This window comes from Camelus ferus, chromosome 3, assembly GCF_009834535.1.
Source record: "Camelus ferus isolate YT-003-E chromosome 3, BCGSAC_Cfer_1.0, whole genome shotgun sequence".
NCBI lineage: Eukaryota > Metazoa > Chordata > Mammalia > Artiodactyla > Camelidae > Camelus > Camelus ferus.
The window spans coordinates 59388907-59414388 of record NC_045698.1 but is presented as its reverse complement, the minus strand read 5'-3'; the positions used below and the strand labels follow the sequence as shown (position 1 = coordinate 59414388).

The 25482-nt window shown below is 38.4% G+C and overlaps 1 protein-coding gene across 16 annotated transcripts in view; it reads left to right on the top strand.

Moving 5' to 3' along the window:
* Positions 1–25482, top strand: part of MEF2C (myocyte enhancer factor 2C) — a 162194-nt gene that overhangs the window by 125390 nt on the left and 11322 nt on the right. For all 16 annotated transcript variants that reach the window (XM_032475838.1, XM_032475813.1, XM_032475830.1 and 13 more), the window contains 3 exons: positions 4730–4916; positions 7037–7084; positions 23126–23298. In XM_032475838.1, the coding sequence (XP_032331729.1) occupies positions 4730–4916; positions 7037–7084; positions 23126–23298 (408 nt within the window). The remainder of the gene's footprint in view (positions 1–4729; positions 4917–7036; positions 7085–23125; positions 23299–25482) is intronic.

Here is a 25482-nt window from a genome sequence, read left to right as displayed (position 1 = left end):
CAGTTCCTGATACAGATAAGGAAACAAAAGATAGACTGCAAAGGATATTACCATGGTTTATGAATTATGAATTTTTGAAGTATGCTGTGATTCAGAATTCTATCTGATTGCCATTTAGCCAATCACAAGAGAGTTTTATGGTAATCACCATCAAATTGTTTACAGTCCAGAATGCTGGAAACTGAATAACTCTTGGGGATGATGGTCTGAAGAAGGGAGGAGTAGAGACACTTTTGCTGAATTAATTAGTAGATTGGTTCAGAATTTATTAAATAATTATTAGTAGTCCTCTTTCTTTCTGATGTGCATATAATCATAGGGGATGAGGGGTGGTATAGACTTTGCTCTCCACTGAGACAATCAATATTCTGTAGAATATTCAGGGGAAAAGTAGTTTTATAACAGATCTTTAGATTCCCTGTAATAGTCAAACATTTATAAGTAGTAATAGTGAATACAAATAAAACATAACCAAAAGATAGCTTTAAAATACCAAATGTGAGTAAATAGGAATGAGAGGGGTCTTTAAGGCTTATTTTTTTCCCAAGCCCTCAGTCCCAGTTAGTAGGCATAAACATGCATTTTAACATCAGTGCTCAGCCACATTCCATGAGAACCCACTTAATTCATTATGTTTGTGGTTCACAAATAATAAGCTACCAACATGCAGCCCATACTCACTTCACAGTATGATTTCTGACTTAAATGTTTTATTTCCATACAAAAAGTTACACTGTGTTGTTGGGTGATTTAGTAGTAAAACCAACAGGCTCGGTCACTGGTTAGATGACCTTGGGCTGCTTAATTAATCTTACCGATTTAAAAAGGAAGAATTACATCTCTAGTGAAGGGATGTTGAAAGGGTTCGATGATATGTGTGTAAATTATATAGAACAGTGCCTGCTCAGTAAATAGTAAGTTGTAAGCTTGTATTTTTGTGTTAGTATAGTATCTTCCTAAAAATTCTTCTTCGAAGAAAAATATTGAATCACTATAATTAAAAAGTAGACTAGGCTGCATATTTACCTCATAGCAGAAGAGCTTTAGCACTTTGATGAAAGGGGACATTATTTGGCCAGCATTATAACTGATTTTACAAAAGTAGGAGAAGAAGAGCAAGGGGAAGAGGTCAGGGGATGGGTGGGGAGCAGGAGCAGGATTAAATAGAGCGGTCAAGGTGGGCCTCCTTGAGAAGGCCAGATTTTGAGCAGAAACTTGATGAAAGTGATGGAGTTAACCATAGAAATGAGACAAGAATGAGGGCGGGAGGAGGAGGATGATAGGAAATCAGATCATGGAGCCTGGCGGAAACTGAAATTTATAGGGCCTTGTGGAACATTGGAAAAAGTTGGACTTTAATACAAGTGAAATGGGAGCTCTCACAGGGTTTGGAATAGAGAATTACCATCATCTGACTTACGCTTTTAGAGGACCTGTCTGATTGCTGCATTGAAAATAAAAAGGGGATCTGGGATAGAATCACATGACTATTAGAGGTGACTGCAGGGGTCAAGGCAGGAGATGTCGGTGTTCAAATCAGGGTGGTAGCCGGTAAAGGGTAAGAGGTGTTTGTAGACCATGTTTGGAAGTTGAGCCAAAAGGATTTCCCAGTAGACTGGATGTGGGGTGTGGGAGAAAGAGACGATACAGGGGTGACTCCAAGGACTTCATTCTTGTAGACGAAAGCATTGAGCTGTCATCAGCTGGAGATGGGAGAGGTGTGAGTGGACTAGACTGGAGTTGTTTTGAGATGTCAGACATTTAAGTAGAAGTACTGAGGGGTTTAGCTGGATGTGCAAAAGTGGAATCAGGACAGAGATCTGAGCTGGAGGCAGAAAGGGTCTGTGGTTCTCTGACCTTCAGAGAGCGGAGTGAAGAGGAAGAACCAGCAGCGAAGGCTGAGGAGGAGCAGCCATCGAAATAGGAGTGAAGTTCATGGCCACGGAAAGGAAGGAAGTTTATCAAGGAGAGATCAGCTGTGTCCCAGTTGAGGACTGAGAAGTTACCATTGGATTTAGCGACCTGAAGGTTATCAACAACTAAGACACGAGCATTTTTAGTGAAGTGGTGAGGACTAACTTTTTAATGGAGTGAGTTGAGAGAAAGCAGTGTGTTGTATTTACATCCCAAGTCACAAGAGCAGAAGTGTCATTGGTGATGTGATTTTCCAAAGTGGTGAATAATTTTTAATAAAGTTCCTTACCAAACAAAGTAGAACATTCCCTCAACCTGCATTCTGGGAGTTTCATTGAATAGTAAAATCTATGTTTCAGAGTATAAAAAATACCTTGTGTTTGCAGAACAAAGTTAGTTATGAGTCAGATCATTATTAAACAGGTTTTTTTCACACACACGAATGTCCAGTGAAGCATTTGAAAGTCAGATGGTGTAAGAGACAATTCTTTGTTGTGTGGAAGCGTCCCACAGATAATACAGCACACCTACCCATCCACCTGGAAAATGCCAGCCATACTCCCTAATCATTGTGACACCCCCAGATTTCCAAAATGCTCCCTATAGGAGAGATAGTCCACCCATATAGGGTACCACTATTCTAGATTAAGAGAGTCACTGTCAGGGCTCCAGTGGGAAACAGATGGGAAACTCAAAAGGGCAATCAAACAGAGTTCAGTAAAGGGACTTTTTACAGATGAACAGAGTTCAGGGAAACCTGAAGGAGTAGTGAAGCACATTTGGGCGTACAGCCTGGAAGCTGTTACCACATCCAGGTCTGAAGGAGCAAGAAGAGGAGGGAGAAGTTACCGGAGCACAGCAAAATCTATGTCTGCAGGAGAGAGGACCAACCCCCAAAGGGGTGTGACCCTCAGTAAGGGAATGCAGCCTCTGTCATCCTGTGATCCAGCAAGAAGGATGCTACAGTAGGAAAATACCCTGACCTCTCTTTTGTACTCTCTGTGCTTCCACAAGTGCCTCCACTGGCCCCAGTAAAGCCAGAGGGCAGGGGAGCCTGGTGGATGCAGTCTGGAGGGTCAGCCTCCTGGCCCAAGCAGTGGAGAGGGTGGAGAGAGGATCTGGAGGGGCAAATGAGGGGCAAATGCTTTACTTTGTTTTCTTAGGTATGCTGGAATAATTCTTATTTGGCCTTTTAATAAAGGAATACAGTATTTTATTGATTCTGTAGACATTTATTATACAGCATACACTAATATCTTTTGTTGTTTAAAAGGCTCTGAGAATCTGGGGATATAGTCATTCTTCGATTTCTTATCAAACATTGTTTTTCATTATATCATGGTGTTTGTCCAAAATTATTTTTGTTACCCTATTTACAAAAGATAAAGCCTATTAAAGTATGACTCTGTTCATACAGCACTTGAACGTTTTTTTTTCCCCCTCTAAAACAATGAAGAATCAAAGACATGTCAATGAAAAGAGTTCTGACACATTTGCTCTTGTCAGTATCACCACGCCCAGGTCATGGAAGACAAGAAAAAATAGGAAGAATAAAAGAATAAGGGAGCAGAGGCATAAACAGAGATAGTATTTTAATTATCCCCAGGATAAACATGGGAATCTTGCAAATCACGACATATGACACAGGTCAGCCGATCAACCAGTACAAGAAACTTGATGTTAGGATGACAGGAGAAAAACAATAAAGGAGAAAACTTTGAGCCACATGCACAGATGCATTTAAATTTGCACGATGGCTTATTAGACAATCCCCGAGGGAATATTCTGTATCAACCCCGTGTCTAATATATATATTAGATTCACACACGTACATATTTACACTCATGCACATATCCACTTTATATTAAGAATGCTGTATCCTCTGACACCCTATGAATCCTCTGGCAATATATTCCAACAGTATTTTCATTTATAATGTTAAAAACAAAAAAAGGGGGAGAGAGAATTACAACTATGATTATCTAGCTAGTGCAAGGAGAAAAATAAACATTATTTGGCTTAAATGGCCAAAATAATACTGAAAATCAATCATTGAGACCTGAATTACTCTAATTAGACATCCACACAGACCCAGTTCACTAGCTGTCTGCCCACTCTCTCATTTGAGATTGAGGTCTTACCATCTGTCAGTGTCAGTATATCCCAAACTGTGAAGTGTAACATATATTCTGAACTATCATTTTAAAATATGAATTACTGAATGATACATGCTCTGTTGAATCCTGTATCTTAAAATGTCTATTATCTTTAGAGCTACTTTCGAAAGACAGATTTTTAAAAAATAATAATTAAAGTATATGTGCTATTCATATGCCTGGAGATGATTTTATATCATTAAACTTCTGCATAAATATGCTTCAATAAGCAATTAAACCGAAGGCTCCGGTTTGCATTTTAATCCTTTTTCTCTGCGAAGTCATCACAATCACGTACCTTTGATCTTGCAGTCATTTCTGGCACCAGATTCAGATATCACAAATGAACAATTACTACTTAATAGAATGGAATTCGGAGACAATGGAGTCTAATGAAATGGGGCTTTGTTTTAAACAAAAGTGAAACGTTTCCTAATAGTTGCAAAGAGAGAGTTCTAAGCACATTAAAGAAATCAATTTATGATCTGAACATCTTGAGAGCTCTTCTTAATGGTCTTCTAGATACCAAGCAGTTTGGAATTTGAAATTTCTCTTGGAAATGTAAAGGCTGTCTGTACCTGAAGGGCTCTGCTTCTATTCTTTTTTTTTTTTTTTTTTTTTTTTCACCCTTGCTTTTTTTTTTTTACCTGCTCCTACAGGCTGTTCCACCTCCCAACTTTGAGATGCCAGTCTCCATCCCAGTGTCCAGCCACAACAGTTTGGTATACAGCAACCCTGTCAGCTCACTGGGAAACCCCAACCTTTTGCCACTGGCCCACCCTTCTCTGCAGAGGAATAGTATGTCTCCTGGTGTAACACATCGACCTCCAAGTGCAGGTAACACAGGTACGTCCTTATCAGAATGCAATGCTAACAGATCCTCGGAAAGAGCCAGTCTTGGCAAAGAGGTGGTTTTACCTACGAGAAGTTGAGTTTTCCAGTTTTCCTTTTGTTATGTTTCTTCATTGCTTAATGCCCACCCCGACTAGGTCTTCTAGAGATAAAGCCTAACCCTGCTAGTATATCTTTTGAAATCTTTCATAATCTGCAGTTTATCTGTTCAGCCTATCTGTCACCGGTCCTCATGTGGTTACATTTTAACCACATCCTTTCTCAAACAGAACGTCACATACTCTGTCTCCATGCCTTTGCTTCTGCTCTTCTCCTGCCTAAAATGCCATTTTCCCTCTTCCTCCTAGCCATACATCACCTCTTCCATGAAACCTGCCCTTGTGTTCTTTGATAGCATTTATCTCATTTAGTTACTTATTATTTTGGTCCATTTTTATTTGTTTTTTACAGTGACATTGCACAGAGGATTTAAGGCACAGAGGAAATGTGATGGGATAGCATAATTTATAAGTGTGAACTAAAAACAAAACTAAGTCAGAAATGAAGTTAAGAACACATCATAAGGACATATACACCTGCCACAAATTTGTGTCTACACTTTTTGGACATCCTTATGGTTATACAATGTACAGTGTCCCAGAGAAAAGATATTGTTCCTCAGGGGAAGTTTAACCATTCTTAGAACTCAAATCAAGCAAAACACAATTATGATGTGCTGCACTGACTATGTGTCATTTCCCCACTGAACTTAAAGAATCTTGAAGGGAAGAATGTCTCTTGATTTGCCAGGCTCACAGTAGGAACTAAGTAAATGTATATTGAATGTAACTAAACAATTCCTTCATTTTTCTAAAAAAGCACCCCAAATCATTGTATTTCTAAATCGTATGCAGCCCATCATTATATATTCAAGTTTTATTTTTTAAAAAAGCACTTCATAGGAAAATTTTAATATCTCTTAGACACACTTAACTATATTAAAAACAGTTTATTCACAGAAGAATTTTTCCTTCAGAATACTTACATATCTGTCTTAGAAGTAGAACTCAACATGTATTACTTTTTAGTACAGAAACTTCACGGAGAAAATACAATCAAAATAAGCCACATTGCAAAAAAATCCTGATGAATCTGAGAGATGTGTATAAAGGACTTCATTATGTCATTCTCTCTACTTTTGAATGTGATTGGAAATTTTCATAAGCATTTTCAAGAACCATACATATTCCTTTCAGATCATATACAAATGCTGTTAAATGTCCTATTTAATGAATTTATGCTCATTTATCTTTTTAAAATCTCATACTTTATTTCCAAAATACTATTTGATTGGCAATAATAAACATTTTCTTAAAATGTAATGAACATTTTCTTCTCATTCTAAACCCAGAAACAAATAATAATTATAAAATATCACTTATTTCAATTAGAAAATAATCTACACGATATTCTATTCTTTTGGCTAAATTTTGTTCCGAAAAAAAAATAATGATTATATTCAGTATCTTTTTGTAATATCCCAACTTTCATAAATAAACATTGCCAAATTTTGATGTACTTTCTAAAGTTAGCCATGAATAAGTATATGTTTCTAAATTTGTAGGCAGTAAAACCTGTAAATAAAATCAGTAAATAAAATTTGGGTAGTAAACGAGATCATTCACTGTAGGAAGATTCATGAAATGACCAAAGTCCTGAACAGTTAGCATTGCACATTAGTGTAATAAAATACATTTACAAAGAATTAAACATCAAATATATTGTTATTTGAGCACATAGTAAACCTTATTATTTTACTTTTAAGGAAATACCCTCTTTTGAAACACTCACTTGAAAATAATAAAAATTTAGAGACCATTCAAAGACTAGGTTTTTTAAATGTACCCTTTCTTAGAAAAAAAAAAGATTCTGCAAAATGTCAGTGACGGAATGTATTTTTAATGTTTGCGCACAGCATGTCACAGTGAAACAAATGTCAGCCATCCCACTTAGGTGATATTTTACAAATTTAGGACTCTTAGGCAAGGACAAAATACTGAGGTTGCTAAAGGTAAAGTGCGTTGTTCTGTGAGCCTTTGGCCTTTCTCCTGTTGACCTTCCTCTTTCATCCACAGGTGGTCTGATGGGTGGAGACCTCACATCCGGTGCAGGCACCAGTGCAGGTGAGTGGAGACTTCATACTGCAACATGCATCACTGTTTAAGGTTCCTTTACTGGGTAATTTGCAATCAGTCAGTCTTTCAAACAAAGTGAATTTGAGAGATCTGTGAGGCATGGGAAAATGACCCCAAGAATTTCTAAGGTACTTTTATGAAGCAGGAGTGATTGGATAGTAACTTCGAAGACAACTGTTTATTAACTAGACCATCCCTTAATAAAACTTCAACTAGACAACATAATCAAAATTGGGGGTTCTGATCAATTGAATCCTGGATGCTACCTCTGAAGACAAAAGTACATTTAGTAAGCCTTGCCAGTCATGTTCTTTGTTAATCATTTCACATTGAATGTGAATCACATTCTACACGAAGGAAGACTGACCTCCTGTACATTTCTAAAGAAGAATACATACAGAAAAGGAAGGAGTGAGGATATAACCATTCAACGATACTGTTAATGAATAAAACCACATTTGGCATTAAGATGAGCTCTTAGAGAATATGAATCCAGTGTACCTGCCAAATAGCCCCTTACATATATTCCAACTCTTAAGAACTTCTTCCATTCCAGTATGTCATAGCCACACTTCTCTGGGGTTCCATATGAATTCATATTATTGTGATTATTGAGATATTTATGTCATTTTCAGTGCAGAGGTAAGACAGCACAGTACTTTTTATTGCTAACTGCAGTTCACTATTGGCATAACAAGTAACCATGGTAATTCCTGCAGCTGGAACATGCTATACATTTAAAATAGTAGCAGGCAGGCATGACTAACACAAGGTTATGTTTTAAATGTCAAAAAAATTCAAGTTTATTGAAATATCTATGGACAGCCTAATTAAAATATTTTGCCAGGTTCAAATATAATGGCCTGCTAATTAAAAGAAAGAAGATAAAAAATTGGCGTATAAAAACATTTTTATAAATATATCCATTTGGGGGTAGTGTTTCTTACTTCTGATGTTGGCTCTCACTAATTCAGTGAAGAAGTATTAGAACATCACGGTGAATTAACAAACAGAATCAATGGCACCAGCTGCTTATTTTATATAGCTTTTGAAAATTAGGTAGAGTCAAATTAATGACTAAACTGAATATACTCTTTTGCTGGACATTGAAACAAAGTGTTTGGTTTTTTTCCCTCAAAAAATACTTTGTGCTTTGTAGCCTGAAAATTATAGAACCAGATCAAAGCTAGACCAATAGGTCTTGGATTCAAGTCTCTGCCAAACACTATGGTTAGAGAGGATGTTGGGGACTGACAGTTGGATTGTCACAAAGACCAAGAAAAAAGATAAATAAGAAAAATGGTTTAGATGTTACGATACTTTATCCAGTATCTCGATGTATCAGTTTGTTTGCTCTCATGGGAACTTCCAGTAGTGGTGGTGAAAGTTATTGGAAGTAGTAAAAAGAAAAAACACATGGAGTTGGGGGTGGGAAAGGGTTATTCCTCTTTGATCAAAGTGGCTTCTTGTTACTGCTAAATAGCTGGAATGCTTTAGAATTCTATACTGAAAATAAGTGGTGGTGTTCAATTATGATGTCATTGTCAATTCCCTGACAGTCTGCTAAGGTTAAATGGCCCTCCAGGGACAAAGACAATCTTGTAAGCATCAAAGTTAGCCGCATATAGGCTACAGCGTCATTGAACTAAAAAAAAAAAATCTTCTGAGCTTAGCAAATTCATCCCCCTACTTCAAGACCTCTGCCATAGGCACGAGAATCTTGTACTTCAAAAGTAGAAACAAATGAAAAGAAAGACACTCAGTTGCTCCATCCTGATGATAATAAACATTATCTCTTGATTATATCTTGTATCCAGGAGAGTGTATCATTTTCACAGTTTCTAGACAGTTGTGAAAGAGTTGCTTCCCCACTTTTTAAAAATAGAAGAAGAAGTCCTTTCTAACTCTGGTTCCTCAGAACACCTGTTGCAGATGCCACTGAGTCTTGAGCTGAGCTGTTGTGTCCTGCTCACAGGCCCAGCCGTCCTCCCCCTCCTTCTCATGCCAGCCAGTATCATATGTCGAAGCTGAATATATCGGTGCTGATGTCAGAGAGTCACATAATACCAGGGGAAGCAAGGCCAGCCAGAATGTCTCTCCATTTTCAGGAAAGAAAACTGAAGCAAAATAGCCAAAAGATATCTTCCAAATTTTGAATATTGTCACTGAAATTCAAGGTCTGAGAGAAAGTTAGAAACCCTGAGGTCAAGTAGCAAGAGTCTGCAATTAAATTAAATACTTTTCAGTCTGTAATTTTCCTCAAAATCTAATCATCACAACTTGTAAAACAGGTATAGTCTCATGAGGGAAGGATGTCAGTTTGACATTTATTATGTTCTTAGAAATACCAGGAGACCAAAGAGGTAAGCCACCTCTTTTTCACTCAGCTTGATAAAGTGTAACATCTCTCCCATCCATTCCCTGCCCTCTCCCTCTCCCTCATCCCATCATCCAGTGAATTGAATCATTGAGTCTTGCCAACTCTGCCTCCAAGGTATTTCCTAAACCTACCCCTTTCTCTCCATTCCTCTCCCACTGCCCTGGTTCAGGCTTATAGCAACACCCTGGGATTATTTCCAGAGCCCTAATTCTTCTCCCAGCTTCACACTCCAGTGTCCCACTCCAGTCTCCCCATGACTCATTAGTCTTTCTCAAAGCCTTACACTACTCATAGGTCATCATTCACATGTTTAAAATCCAGCAATGGCTTCCCAACTCTTTCAGAATTAACCATGAGCCTCATCTCTGGCCCATCCCTACTCTCTGGTCTTCAACCTTCTTACCTTCCGCCAGTGCCGTCAAGGACCCTGCATTCCAACTCTAAAAAAAGCAAACATTATAAATGGCTCTGACTTTGTGATTTACAACAACTAATTCATTTATTTGCATAGCAGTCCTTTAAAGTAGATATTGATAGTTTGCCCTTTCTATAGCTGGGGGCACTGAGGCACAGAAAGTTTAAGTAACTGCACAAGGTGTAACCCAGGCAGTCTGTCTCCAGAGTCTGAGCTCTCAACTGCTTTGTGACGCCACTTTCCAAACAGGGAGGGTCAGGGCTGCTTGCCTTTGTTCATGAGTTCCTAGCGATCTCCTGCTTCATGCTACTGAACACTCCTTGTCATCCCTCAGAATTCAGTTCAACCACTCAGTTCTGACATTCTGACTCTTCTAGAAGGAATTATGCACCTCTCCTAGTTCTCTTATGGCAGCTTGTTGTCTATATTGTTTATCTCAATCCATTGCAATTGCAATGCTTAGGCACACATCTCTCTCCTGAACTCTCAGCCCTCTGGGGCCAAACTGTGTCTTATTCAGTTGTATTCCCAGATCAAGATGTAAGAGAGGACACAGCAGATACTCAGTAAATTTTTGTTAGCTGAATAAAGGAAAAGTTGATTTTCTAGACATAAATTTTTAATACTGTTGATGTAAAAAGAAAGAATACTACAAAGAAATAATGTAATTTTAAATTCACAAAGATATACTGTTGATCTGTAATTCACAAAAAAATAATGTATTCTACTACTGTAAACAGTGAATAGCAAATTAATTATTTGATTAAATGGCTGAGCACTATTGACCAATAAAGTAAAGTTTTACTAACTTTTCTAATGTACTTAGTGGAAGATCTAAAGAGCTGATAAATAGCAGTAAATGCAATGTGGGTTGGTCCCTTAGACCATCACAAATCCTTTCTTAAAATAATGAACCTCTTATCACTGAAGGTGAAGTCACTTCAAAGATGAAGGCAAGTGGTAATAAAGAAGAAAGAGGATGGGGTTGTACTCTTGGTATAAGGGAAATACACACCAAGTCGTTACAGAACATTAGTAACAGTGGCATTTGTAGGTTTCAGTTGACACTTATTCATCCACTCTTTAAACCTTTCCTCTCAGCAACTAAAATGATAAGGCACTGCTTTTAAAACTACATTGGTCATGTCTCCGTACATTGAAGCCTTTAACATGCTAATCTTAGCGGTTGTTGATGCTTGTAGGATCAAGTTCAGTTGAGTTTTTGTAATCATGAGATTTATAGAAATAACCATTAGCACGGCAATGCCTTGTGTTGGACTATTCACTTTTCTGCTAGTACCCTTTGTTTTCTCTTTGATAACATAGTTGCTTTCTGTTGAGGACAAAGTACCAGTATGCTCAAGGATATACTATTTCATAATTGAGACCAAAAAAAAAAAAGTAGGAGAGAGAAAAGAAAACTCTTTAGGAATCTCTTTGAAAAATTTAGGAGAATTTATAATCTACATGGCTATTTGACAATAAGGCAAAGAAGATTTACGCATATTGGTTGATAATTTTAATTGGCATTTATTGTAAATTAGATATAATTTTATATAAAAAGAAACTGACAGCTGTTTACTATTTTATGCATTTGGTTGTCAAGCATTGTCATTTCCAGAATGCTTAATTTATATCAGCTAAATTCAGAGACTTGGTAGTGGCAGTGTACTGGGGACCACTGCACAGTGGCTGAACAAGGAAACCAGGCTTCCAGACTCTGAAAAGACTCCATCCAGCAAGACCTTGGACCTTGACTTTGAACCTCTGAACAAAGGACTCACATTAGGAATAAGACACAGAAATCTTTAGAGCCCGTTTACATGCAATGTTTTATGATCATATAATCATAAAACTTTACTAACATGATTTTTTGTAATTCATTTAGCGTTGAAAAAGAAAAATTTAGCATATTATAAAATTGAAGTAAATGAGAAGAGGGGAAAAATCAGTGTTCAGCTATTCTGTACCAGTACCATTGCTTTGCAAGTATTTGTTTTGAGAATACTTATCAAAAATTTCTTGGCTGACTTTCTTATCAAACAGACTTCTCTGCAGGTCTTACTCAATGATTTAAAATACCAGTGAAGTGATTAAAACTTCAGTTTAAAAGAATTGGCTTTAACAAGTTTTTAAGATTTTTGTCGCTTAACAAAACACAAATTCAGGTTGCAGTATTCAAGAAAGGGAGAGTACTGCCATGTATAAAGCTACTCTAAGAAAACTATTTTTGTTAGTATAAAAATATGATTTTGTATTACTTCTAAAAAAAACTATTAAGCGGCAAGCGAAAAGAATCTAAGTTACAGTCTTTAAAAAGTATTATTCTGTTAGTTTCAGTTGTTTGGAAAAAATTCTGAACTCATTTGCCGAATTACCTTGGGAGCTCATCCAAACATAAATAAGGATCCAACAGCATTGCTTTATTATTATCTATGAAATTCAGTAACAATGATATTTTTAACCCAAACCAAGGTTATCTAGATTTATTAAAGGAAAAAGAAAATACTCAGTGCTCTAGTTGGATGATGTACAGCACGTGGGATTCAGCCACTGCCAAGAAAATCAGTGTCCACTTCCTGTATATGAGACCTGGAAAATTGTAGATAAAGCAGTACCTTGGCACCATTCTCTAGGGGCCGGTGTTGAAGTGAGAGAGGCTGGTCGAAAAATGTTACAGGCTAAGTCAGGATATCATGGTCTCTTTTCAACCCCTTTAGTCTGGCTCAAGTCTTAAGGAGTTTGATGTCCAGGGGGAAAAATAGAATTTCAAATTATAACTTCCTAGAGTATGTTTTACCAGATTTTCGAGCCTTTCATATATTGTGATTTCTAACCTCACAAATTGCATCCTTTGTATCCCCGTCTTTCTATTGTATTCAGTAAAGCAATATATGAAAATCGGTCTTGGCACCCATATCCCACTGATTTCACTGAAGAGTGTGACTGATAATAAAACTCTGGTCATTTTAATGCTAAATCAGATGGTTAACATTTCCTCCTAAAATAGTGGTTTTACTCAACATTTCTTTTTCTCTCTTAGCGCTTTTTTTCCTCGAACAGTATTCGTTTCTCTCTGCCCTGTTTTTGGCATCACTGTAAGATTTTGCTTGGTGATAACACAGAAAAAAAAGCTCTTTTCAAAATCATCAGTGATATGAAACTGTGCATCAGTAGACAGCAGATCCTGATGGAGGGTTGTGGTTAAAAATCCCCTCTTTGGGAAATCAATTTTTTACCTACCAGGGACTTTTTGGCGCTTCAAGGCTATTGGCCAAGAGTATAATTTGCTGTTTTTAGACAAACCTTTGCCAGTCTTAAATTTTACAGTTAGACTTAGTATGTTTCACCTGAATTTCACTTCAAAGAGCATTTAGTCATGAAACAGTCTCATGTTTGAAAGATCAGATCAGATACATTCCTTTTGTTTACTTTATACCAAAGGAAACTATATTGTACCAAAACCTTGGCTAAGCAGTTTCAATTTATCATCTATAGATGTGTCCATAAGTGCTAAGTATTCACTAGGTTTATTTATCATTGCTCGTTTTCAGTTGTTTTAACTGAACTTAACACTTACTTGGTAACTGTTTTGCTAAACACTAAGCCCACTTTTCACAATTTTTGACCTTAGTTTCCACTTACTCCGGTTATGGCAAAGAACTGGTTACGTCAGCATCTGTAGTATGGGGGGAGGAAATCCCTGCTGTATTAACATAGGTTATTATAGTAGAGTAATAATAGCAAGTCTATATCTATGGTCAGTTTACATATTCAAATGTGATAACATTAATTTACATAACAATCATGAAAAAGAAACCTTTAATATTAAGCAACTCAGAGACAACTGTAAAATCATGGAGTGAAATTTTCACTCAAGCAGTAACGTGGGAAAATATTCTGGAGGCATATGTTTGGAAAAATAAAATAACCAAGGAAAATACATGATACACAGGTTACTTTAGAGATGACATTATTGCCTTTGGAAAGTCTGTGAATTCCCATTCTGCAGGATTGTTGTGAAAATTAAATGAGATCATCGCTATGTGGCATCACCTAGCAGTTTCTGCCCTAGAGTAAGTGCTTGTTAATGACTAATGGCTATTGTTAGAAGTATAATTATCCTATATTCTTGATTTCCTAGGCAAAAAAATAAAGCTTAGTTTAATCCAGTCCCAGTAATACTTATTAAATGTGCAGTGAGTGAGAAGTACACTAGTAGGCTTTACAGAGATACCTGCCACGGCCCCTGCCCTCCAGGGTGGGAGTAAACGGGAGATATTAATAAATCCTAGGCAGAATGAGAGTGCAGGTGCAGTGTATCACATCTCATTTGAACATTATCCTCTTCTGATGTATTTGCAGCAGTTGTGTAAATGTTAAAACCGCAAGTAATTATTCTTTCTCTTCTGTCACGTTCTCTCTAATCTGAACTGTCTCAATATTTTTGTTTATAAAATGACTGAAAGAATGAGTAATTGTGTCAATAATGAAGACACCCCCTCATTTTTAGAAAAGAGACAGCCCCCAAATTGCAAGAAGTGAACAATTAAGTGAGTCATAAATCTATCTATCATTCACTGTTAAGTGGGACTTTTTTTAAGACAGCAAGATTCCAGATCACTTTTATGGTGCGATGGAGAACTACCCCTTCAGTAAATCAGTACTCAGAGCAGAATGGTATTTTGAGTGCCTTTAGGCACTGGAGGCATCAGATTGTCAGTTTCTTATTTGTAAATGGAGCCTTTATTCCAAGAGAAGGAGAAATTCAAGGATGCATTCTAAATCTGAAACATCTGGCTTTTGTAATAATGTAGTGGGAGCAGCTTGGGCTTTGGATTCAAATCAAAGCTCTCCCACTGACTAACAAGTCACAGAAGCTCCCAGAACCTCAGTTTCCTCATCTGTCAAAAACTGGGATGATAATGCCTGACCCCCGTGACTTTCAGGGCAAATGAGAGGGTGGTGTGCCAACAGAAACCTGCTTTATGACACAGGCTCCAAGCTTCGGAAAAACAGCTCAGTAATAAATAGCAGTTCTTTACTTCTGCCCCACAATCCAGAGCCCACTGTATGTGCTGAATGTTTACAGTTCTAGTTGGCAGATAGACTGTTAATTTCACCAAAGATACTAAACAAAACACATCCAAGAAACATGAAGGATAAGCGGGGTAGTAGGGAATCCACGAAGGCATGGTTCAGCGTCAGGGTGACATGGTCAAGGAGAAGACACAAGTCTCTTTTTAGAACGTCTGCTGCCCTCTAACTGGTACAGCCAAGAATAGCCTTGGCTCTGGTGTGTTCTTTGGGTATTTTTCTAAGAATACACCACAAAAGGCACTGAGGTTTCACAGGAGTTTTGTCTTAGTCTAAAATTATGCATTATTATATTATTTCCCTAAGAAACCCCCAGATAGCGTGGAGACTTGATTTTACATTGAAGAATCTGTAATCATGAGACTAGCTGGATAGGAATCCGAAATCTGATTTGCCCTCCTTCTGCAGTAGGCATATTGAAATTTTCATCATTCCCAGATTTCTGACCTCCAAATGTTTTGTGGTTGCCTTTTCCCTTAGAGCCATCCCATGAAAAAATCTCCTTTTCCCTCAAAAAAAAAAAAAAAACCTGATTGTGATTTACAACAGCTGAGTAACTTACAGTTGCTAGCGCTTTTAGCAGAGTTTCAGGCGTCCAGGGCAAAGTGAATATAGGACTGAAGTTCAGAAGGTCATAATATTTTTCCACCAAAAACTGTCTTAGGTGTATTGTTCCAATAGAGCAGTGGACAATTACTATGTACAATTAAAATTAAAATTACGTGAAAAGATGACTGTATGAGACACAAAACAGTGTCCTGATATTGAAAACTAACTTACCTTAAAACTTTTTAGAAGTCAAATGTAAAATTAATTGTTAGTAGTGAACATTATTATGTATGTGACATCTCTAGTTTACCAAGACAGGATGCTGTTAAGTGTTTTCAAAATTGTTCTGTTGAAAGAAAAAAAAAAAAAACCTAAGTAGGCAAAAAACATTTTGCTGAAGTAAAAGCAGAAAATCAATACATCAGAGGTTCAGCTGTATGTTCAACTTAATGTTTTCCTGTGGCAGTTTGCTCCAAATTCCCCAAAATAAGATACTGCTAACAAAGTACTAAACAAGTAATTTTTATACACTTATATATTAAAAGTTATATTGTAGACAACTAATAGTGGATACTATAAAATACTCGGCATTTCACTGTCATGTTGAGTGTTTCTGATGGGAGCTGGTCTCTTAAATTGACATTAGGTAGGTAAACATCTTTACCCTCTATTACAGGGGAGAAGATTATTAACTAAAATATTTGAAAATCTACCTTTAAAAGCATATTTAATCATCCACTCAAAATAGCACACTGAAAGTTAAACAGCTGCTCTGGCATTTAGTGTAGCTAAACCCAATATTTTCTATTTGTAAATATTTATTTATCCAGAAGGAGACCAGCAATACGGTTTGGAACATCACCATTCCCTGACCCTTATGTAAGTCCAGTGTCTCTTGAACCAGAACTGCTATTTATGACGCCCATGTTGACCATGTTCCTCAAGGTTCCACATCACCTCTGACTCAGGAGGTCCTGTGAGCTTCATACCCCTGGTCTCACACTTTGTTTCCTCCCTTCCTGTGTATTCCTGTCATTTTAGAATGAGATCTGACAGAGAAGGGTTTCAAAATCTCAGAGTATGACCAATTCTCAAGGAGCATGGACTCTGGACACACTGCTGGGTTCAAGTCATGGCTCAGCCTGGTGATAGCTGTTGGCCACTGGGCAAGTTCCTGGATCTGTCTGTCCTTCTGTTTTCTCACATGTAACACAGGGATTCTCTTAGTACCACACAGGGTGGCCGTGGTAAGGATTAAAGGTGTCTTCTAAGCAGGCATAATAGCAAACAGTTACAGAGCATAGGTGCTGTGCTGTTCTGGGTACTTGAGGTGCGTGCTTGGTGGTGTTAATGTTGTTAGTGATTAACACTGTATAAAACGTTTGCTGTTGTCAGTACTGCACAGTCACACTGGCGATGGCTGCCTCCGGAGAGTATGTGGGAGTCTCTGATTCAGATGACTTTTCTGCCTCTCTCACATTAACAGAATCAGTGCTGAGCGTGAGAAAAGCAAGGCTCAGTATAGCTGAAGGGACTCTAATGGAGACCTCATGCCTAGGAACCAGATTTACCTACTTTATTCTCCTTTGTCCTCGACGCTCATCTGCCTTGTAAACCTTCCCTTCCCAGCTGCCTCGTTCAGACCTCATTCCTCGTGTGTTCCACGGCAGGTGTGTCCTAACTAGCTTCCCTGAACAGCCTAACCCTTTCATCTAGCCTTTCCACTGCCACTATTGTTATTTCCCCATCACACAGATAATGATGTCACCTACTACTCACAAACAACTTCGGCTGTTCATTTTCTATAATATAAAGTCTGCAGTGTAAAGTTAACGTGATCTCAGAGGCTTGTGTTAGCCAGGACTACTTTTCCAGCTTTTGAGAACTGCGTCCTCTGACGTGACCTATATTTCATCTTCCCAGGAATACTCATCCTTCTCAAATACAGCCCAGCCTCTGAGATCTCTCCGTCAATGAATTCCCTCTCTCCAGGAAGTCTTCCTCTGAGCCATCTAATAAAATCCTGTTCACTCTTAATTGCCACCCTTCTACCATGCTTTTTCCTAGGATATTTTACAACCCATCTTTTGGTAGAAAGTTCTGTATGAGTAAATTATTGTTGAAATTCATCTTGATAGACATCTATGGCAGTAAAGTGTAGAAGAAAACATCCAGTGTCTCAGAGTTTTCTTTTTCATTAGGGAAAATTTCTACTTTATTTGCTTCTACCCCTTGCAGTTAGCTAAGGTAATGTGCTATGAAATGATTAACAGATGCAATAGATGAAAAAAAAAAAAGCTTTAATTAACTCTCTATCAACAAATTTCGTAGGTGGGCACTTGCATGATTTTCTGACTTTCATATTATATGATTGATAAGCAGTTTGTCTTGGTCATCAGTGTGTAATCATTATCTAAAATAGAAATTTTTCTCAAGTAGCATAAAGAGGAGAGACCCTCAATGTTTGAAATTAGCAAGTTACACATTACATTTTCAGTTCGCATCTTACGTTCCCTCGGGAACTTGACTTTTAGGGCCATTGCTGAATAATTCTAATTTTTCCAGCATAGTCTGTGTCTCTGTTTTGTGAGCATTAGAAGCACTTGGAGAACTAGTGCTCTGCGTGGTATCACCGCTCTGATTGCTCAGGATTTTGGAGGAGAGTGAGTTCAAAGTGGACTGAGGTTGTCGGAAAGGAATCATGAGAGCACTGGGCCTTAGCTGGCCCTGAAAGATGAATTTGAATTAAACAGGAAATCAAACACAACCAGGTATTTAACTGTTAGAGCAAAGGCTCCAGCATCTTCAGAGGACCGTGAGCTTGGCTGTGACCACTGGAAGTTGGGTTCCATAGACAGAGCGGGTCAAACTATGCATAGTTCTGAGACCCAAGCCAGGGCACTGACCCTGAAGTGTTAAGTGTAATGTGGAAAAGGAACATGAGGGACGCAGCACTTTAGAAAGATTTTTGAAGAAAATCCTTGGATTGCACAATAGGTTTATTATCAGACATAAGCATAGAAGTTTGCTCCCAGCCCTCCTACAGCCCGTCTTAAGGCATGGGGAAGAACCCTTCAACTAGAGACCAGGGACCCAGCTCAGGGGCTAGAGAAAGACCTAGTCAGAGGGCACGGAGAGCCTGAAGTAGGATGGGAGCAGTGGAAATGGAGACAGGCATTTCTGAAGAAAAATTAACAAGACTGGGTAACTAATTGGAAATGGAGTTGGAAGAGGGAGTGAGAGTCGTCAAAGATGATGATTTGGGAGACTGAAAAAATATTGTGCCAATGAAAAGCTTAGCCTTGGTATACCAAGCACCACTTTGTTTTGTGCTTATTTGTTTTATATGCTTGTAGTTATGATTGAAAGTCCAGAGGAAGAAAAGCAAAGTGAAAAGACTCATAGTGTCTAAACATCCAAATAAGAGAAAGTTTCAGAACTTCGGGCTCAAAGAGAGCTACATGCTCAATTGAGCTCTGTGAGACAAGGCAAAATGTCCTCCTCACAACGTCTTAAGCCAGGAATATGTTCTTTGAATTTACAACTTCTTAAAATAGGAGTCAATAAAAAAAAAAAAAGCAAGTATTTTCAAGTTAACTGGATAGAAAAAGATTTTTTTCTCCTAACACCACATTTGAAGTTCTGTATATTTACACGAGTTTTAATACGAGTGTTTAGAAACTTGTAACCACGCGAGGTAGATTCTATTATCCTTTACATGAATTATACCGTGAATGCTTGCATTGTTTGATGTGAAACAATATTTTTAATCAAATGAAACTATAAAACACACAAACGCCAAAGTTGATCTGGTCTTCATTTTCTTACCATCTGTAATCACAGGAAGTCCATTCCCTCATGCTTTATAATTTTTGTGCTTTTAAGTGGTGAGGGGACTGTGACATCTGCATGCAGTCACATCCAAATCGATCATTGTCCCAGGCGGAGGGCAGTTTTAAAGCAGGGCATGACGGAAGGTGGAATCTATCTTAGAAACTTATCGACGGGTGGCATTTCCCACCTCCCGACCCTGGACTTTGAAAGAGACCGTTCTCTAGGGTGAATTTATCTTAAGGTAGGACAGCAGCCCCAACGCAAGGCCACAGCGTCCTGAGTGAGGAGGAGGCCGCGGTTTCCGAGCCCATTTAAATGCAGGCTCTTCTTAGCAGTAAACCACACGAATGTATTCATCATTGATTTTCAAATGATAGGTTTCTATATCACTGGTTTAGGATCCACAGCCTTGCATTCCTGAATCTATATTATGCCAAAAGAATAACAACTTGGTGGCTGGAAACAGAAATGGTTATTATACGGCTCCAAAATGCTAGCTGGCACAATATGCTAAAAACAGCAGAAATCCACCAGTAAAAGGCAGAATTTATTTGTTCTCAAAAATAACTTGATGCTCTAAAAATACGAACTTAAGAAGTGTCATCGTGGTTCAAAATATTTTACATTCAATATGTAAACACCTTAAAATATGTGACTGATCTTCTAAAACGGCATGATTTTCAAATAACAGGAAATATTCCAAGAGGAAAATAGAGTGCTTTTTCAAATCAATTTTTTTCTTAGTTTTGAGGCATTTATTGGATGAAAAACTGTAATGTATGTTGGCTTTCTTCCCCCCTGCTGTTGCCCCAGTTCATTGTTTAAAATGTGAGCCAAAAGAGGTAGGCTTTGTTGGAATTTCTCAGAGTTGATTGTAGAAAATATTTTTTTAAAAAAAGAAAAAAAAAAAACAAAACCACTCTTCTCTGCCTGAGCGTGGCACTTCCATTTTCGCACACTGGCCCAGGGCTGGTCATATCACAGGACAGCACATTTCATGAAGCGGTTTTACTTCCTTTTAGCAAAATAACTCCTCCATGCAAACCAGTATCGGCATCTACCAAGCCGGGGTTTTAGTTTCTTCTGATCTGTTCAAGCTTCACTGCACTGCTTAACTGACTTTTCTTCCCCCCATTCTTTTGAAATTACCCAGCTAATTTTCCATTTGATTGTTTATTTAAACCAGCTCTCACGCAGCCTTCACAGATAAGTGACATACACTTCAACGTGTCTGTTGGTCTGAACTCCGGCTGACAGGAAAGTAAGGTGCGAACTTAGCCATGGTTTTTCACTCCCTTTTTACCCAGATGGAACCTATTAATTAAAACGAAAGCCCTAACAGAGTCACAATAGTGATTCAGGAAGACATTAAATATAAAACTGCTCTGAGCATTCCGTTTGAGGAACCCTTTTTCTAAGTGAACATATTGTTTGTGTTTCTCCTAGTGAAAAAAGGTAAATGTATTCATTTCATATAATAACTTTTGCCACAGGAAAACTGTCCAAATTAACTGAAAAAAAAAAGTTTGGCTTTTGACATACTTAGCTGGCTTTAGAGAATTTAGCTAATTTTCTTGACATTTTATTATAAAAGAGTGGTTTATATCCACATTCAACCAACATTTTTTAAGTACCTACTTTGTATTTGCCATATTTTGGGGGGGGGAGAGTTGTTTGTTTTAGTTTGTGGGGTTCCCCCCACAGTGGAGAGTTTTACTTATAATCCAATTGACAGATTTAATCTTGTCGTTACTTATTATGTCTTCATCCTGTTTATTCATGCATAAAATGAGACAGGTAAATGGATGGGATGTGAGGAACCCCAGTGTGTTCTATGGAGTAGTGCCTCAATAGATTCTAACTGAAAAGATGTTCCCATAAAGAGTTGCTGAAATATACCTGTGCTTTGCCTTCCCAGCTCCTCATCATAGCTTGTCATCACAGACGTTTCCAGGCTGGATCATACTCCCAGGCTTTCCTAATGCCAGAACATCCCAACACCAGTAGATCTGTCTGCCCACTTAGAGCCTGTGTTGTCTCTGCTCTGCAGCCTTCAGGGGCTGCGTGTCCACCATTTAAACCCAAGACAGGTTAAGCCTGCAATTCCCTGAAATAACCTCTTGTCGTCTCCAGAGCACAACCTGCCTATTCCTTCAGGGTCTCCGACACTCCTCTCTTCTCCTGGGTTCCCTTCTCCCCAAGATCTTCATAGTGCCCCTGACTGTCCTGCGTAAACTGCCACCTCTCAGCCCTTTCCCAGTGCCCAGCCACATGCCCAGAGATCTTACTGTCTCCTCTCTTTTTTTCAAGACCCACGTCAGTTCTTTCCTTTTCCGTGAATCTTGTCTGGATTACCTCTTCCCTCCTGGGAACCCAGTAGCACTTCACCTGGATTGCTCTGTGGCACCTCACCCTGGGCTGTCTTGTGTTGGATTGTACGTTTCACACATGTCTGTGCTGGGTTGCCACAAAGGGCCTGCAGGGCTGGTCTCTGCACCCCCTCTAGGTAGCACACAGTATCATTCATCCCAGGGTAATAGGTACCTGTGTTTTACAGTAATGATAATGATGACGATAACGAGGTTTGACTGTCTCCTTTAGAGAGCTTCAGAAAACAGCTAGCCAGTTTTCCAGCAAGGGTTGTTGAATCAGCTCGCTGGTTTCTCCTACTCTCCAAGGAGAGACTGTGGAGGAAGCCAGCGGAGGACGTCCGTGTCAGTTTGGGCTGTATCAGCTCCCTCTGCAGCTCCGCCTGTCACACAGATCAGAATATTTTGGATTGAGACACAGAAACCACCAGATAACATTTGTCTGTTAGTAGGGGGCTAAACATCAGAGACCGGAGGAAAACCGCTTCGGTACTGTTCTCTCTCATTAGATGGCTGTCCCGGTGCCTCGTGAGTCGGCGCTTTAGTGGGGACATCATCCCCTCATTTCAGCTCCTGAGAAGGAGTCCTGCTTTTTGAAATTCTGCGTGAATGAGAAAGCAGGGCTTCAGGTTCACGCATTGAACTTAGTGAGGAGAGCAAACCAGACGGAAGAAAACCATAGGGAGAAACCGCTCAAAGGAAAGGGGAAGTGAACAGCAAAACGTGTAAGAGGCTGCTGCTCCTCCTGCATGTCCTAGGATTTATAGTCTTGCTGGTGTGCCCTTTCTTCATTTCAGGACACACAGACAAACTGAATAAAGCCCAAACCATTGAACCGAAAGAGTGAGTCACGCCAGCCGGCGTCTGCCGAGCCAGTCATTTAAAGTGCGGGACCAATTCAGTGCTTTTCTTAGACCCTGAGCGACTGTCTCAGTTTCTTCCCAATTAAAAAAAATTTTTTAACTGAAGTATACTCAGTTTACAACCTTGTGTTAATTTCTGGCGTACAGCATAGTGATTTAGTTTATATATGTGTGTATATATATATATATATATATATATATATATTCCTTTTCATACTGTTTTTCTCTTCCCAGATTTTTGTAATAGCAAAAAAAAATATGCTGTTTTCCAGACAAGGTGATGTTTGCTAGGTCTCTTCGCTGTAAGAGTTTTTAGGCTTCCTTCAGAGGAATATTCAATAGCTAACTGATTGAATTGCTCTTCACGTGGAGGTGAAGTCAGTGGTCCTGTGGACTTTCAGTATATGTTGTTAAGTCTCACCCTGGTGATCCTTTATTCTTAACCTCATGTACTGTATTCTCTAGAAACATTTTTGAGTCTAGATTTTTTTCCTGAGTGCTTTCATTGTTTTGTGTTAACAGGGAACGGGTATGGCAATCCCCGAAACTCACCAGGTCTGCTGGTCTCACCTGGTAACTTGAACAAGAATATGCAAGCAAAATCTCCTCCTCCCATGAATTTAGGGATGAATAACCGTAAACCAGATCTCCGAGTTCTTATTCCACCAGGCAGCAAGAATACGATGCCATCAGTGGTAATGCAAAATTGTATTTTAAATAAATGTTGATAATGTTTGTTTATGTTTTGCTGTTCTTATACTTGTCTTACTTTATGAACTACTTACATGCTCCCAGAAAAGTAACATGTCAGTGCTATTGCCGGGGCTCTTTTTGGATTTAGCTATTATTTCTAGTAACTGGCTTGCATTTCCCTTTTCCATGGGGGGATAAAAAAAAAAAAAAAAAACCAACATCCAATAAACTGCTCTATAGGACTGGTGTTCTGGGGTAAAGAAAACATGTCCTTTTAAGGCTCCCAACTTATAATTAGAAAAAAATCATTACATAATACTTTGCTTATGGGACATTCGGTTTGACCAATGGTAGAATCAGACTCACAGATGAGGTATTTCATAACAGATTTTTACAGTATTGAACTAAATAAATATGTCTTTGAGGTGCTGACAATGAAACAGCTTTTCCATAATTTCTAAATGAGCTTTCTCCCGTTAATTGGCAATTCTTTTCTTAGGTATATTGCAGTGACAGTGTTTACTACATCACATGCCTGTACACCAACTGCCTCAATTCCTCTTTCCATAGATGTGCTTCATGCATAGTGAGCTCTCAGAAGCTACTTGTTTTAAAATTCTAGGCATTTTGAGAACAAAAGTTATATTTTACATTAAAAAAAAGTTGTGGCACTTGTAAGAATAAATAAGTAAATAACTATGAAATATAAATAATGTCCCTGGGCACTACCATTTTTCTTTCTCCTGGGTCTGCAGGGCTAAGGTGAAGATAATATTGTGGGGACCAAATTCAGCAACAAAGAGACTTACATCCATATTCTCCAAATTAGCTTTGCTTAAGAGTGAGAATACTTTAAAACCAAGACTCAGTAGACAAATTTAGATCATTCTGTGAACACATTTTTTTTCTTTCTGTGCTCTGTGGCAAGCTTCAGGGTAAAACAGTCCTGCAAGCTGATTAGTTTATTATGGCACAGTGCAGATTAATTTTGAATATCAACCAAAAAAAAAAATCACATAATATGCAACGTTCCCTTCGGAGAAGGCTGGGTCTAATAAATAAAACCTCCCACAGGGCCAAAGCCAAGCAGTGTGGGCCATGCGTGGCAGGCTGTCTCTATCAGCAGATTTATTCCAAGTCCCTTAAAACTGCTGCTTTCCCAGGGAGTCTGTGAGCACCAGGTCAGGTCTCCCTGGCAGCCAGGTGCAGTTTCCCCCCTCCTCCAGCAAGTGGGGTTTCAACGTACAGTCTTTTTTTTTTTTTCTTTTAAAATGTGGTGGTGAAATAACGAATGTTGAGACACTGACCTGTACTGAAAACTGGATAGATTGTCTTCCCATTTGAGACAAACAGCTCATTAAAGGAAACAAAGAATGTCTTTGTAAGGAGTTATCTCTAGAGTCTGGGTTTTAAAACTGTTTAAACTATTGTGTCTATCAGAAGATGCTTTTCCTTTTGTTGAAAAGATTGTGCCCAATTACAAATATTTACAGACACTAATTAATAAAACTCCTTCCCCATGCTCTCAGTCTGAGGATGTCGACCTGCTTTTGGTAAGTGGTGAGAGTGCTCCCCTTCAATGGCACCTGCAAGGAGAAATCCAGGCGACTTTAGGTGGAGTGGTAGTGCTAGTAAGATGGAAAGATTTCGGGAGTTGCTATAGTGTGTCAGCATTAGTTGCATTTAAATACCATTAATTTCAAGTATCACTCACAGGTGAAATGTCAGGTTATCTATTTTTCTGTCTCAACCTCTGTAAGTGCAGGCCATGTTTTTGATTTATTTTAGGACTTACAGTAAAAATGTAACAAACAAAAAATATCCTTAGTTATTTAACACCATGAAGACACTTATTTTTCTAAGAACTAAAGTCTCAAAATATTTAAATTTATATGAGTCTTTAATCTCCTTAAGGAATTAAATATACACGTTAGCTGCTTTGCCATCTAGTTTTGAGGGAAGTTTAGAAGAATCTGAAAAAAGTGGTCAGAGCACCACCTGCTGGCCAGAGTATAGCATGACCCCTCTACCCATCTGCTCTGCTGTATATAGAACTGAGCATAAAAACCATCATGGTTGATTTTAATTTTTTTTAATTTGCATTTGAATAAAAACTGAAACAATGGAAGTACAGTGTACATATTTCATCAGTTTTCAACAGTCTGTTTTTACCCATAATAAAGCTA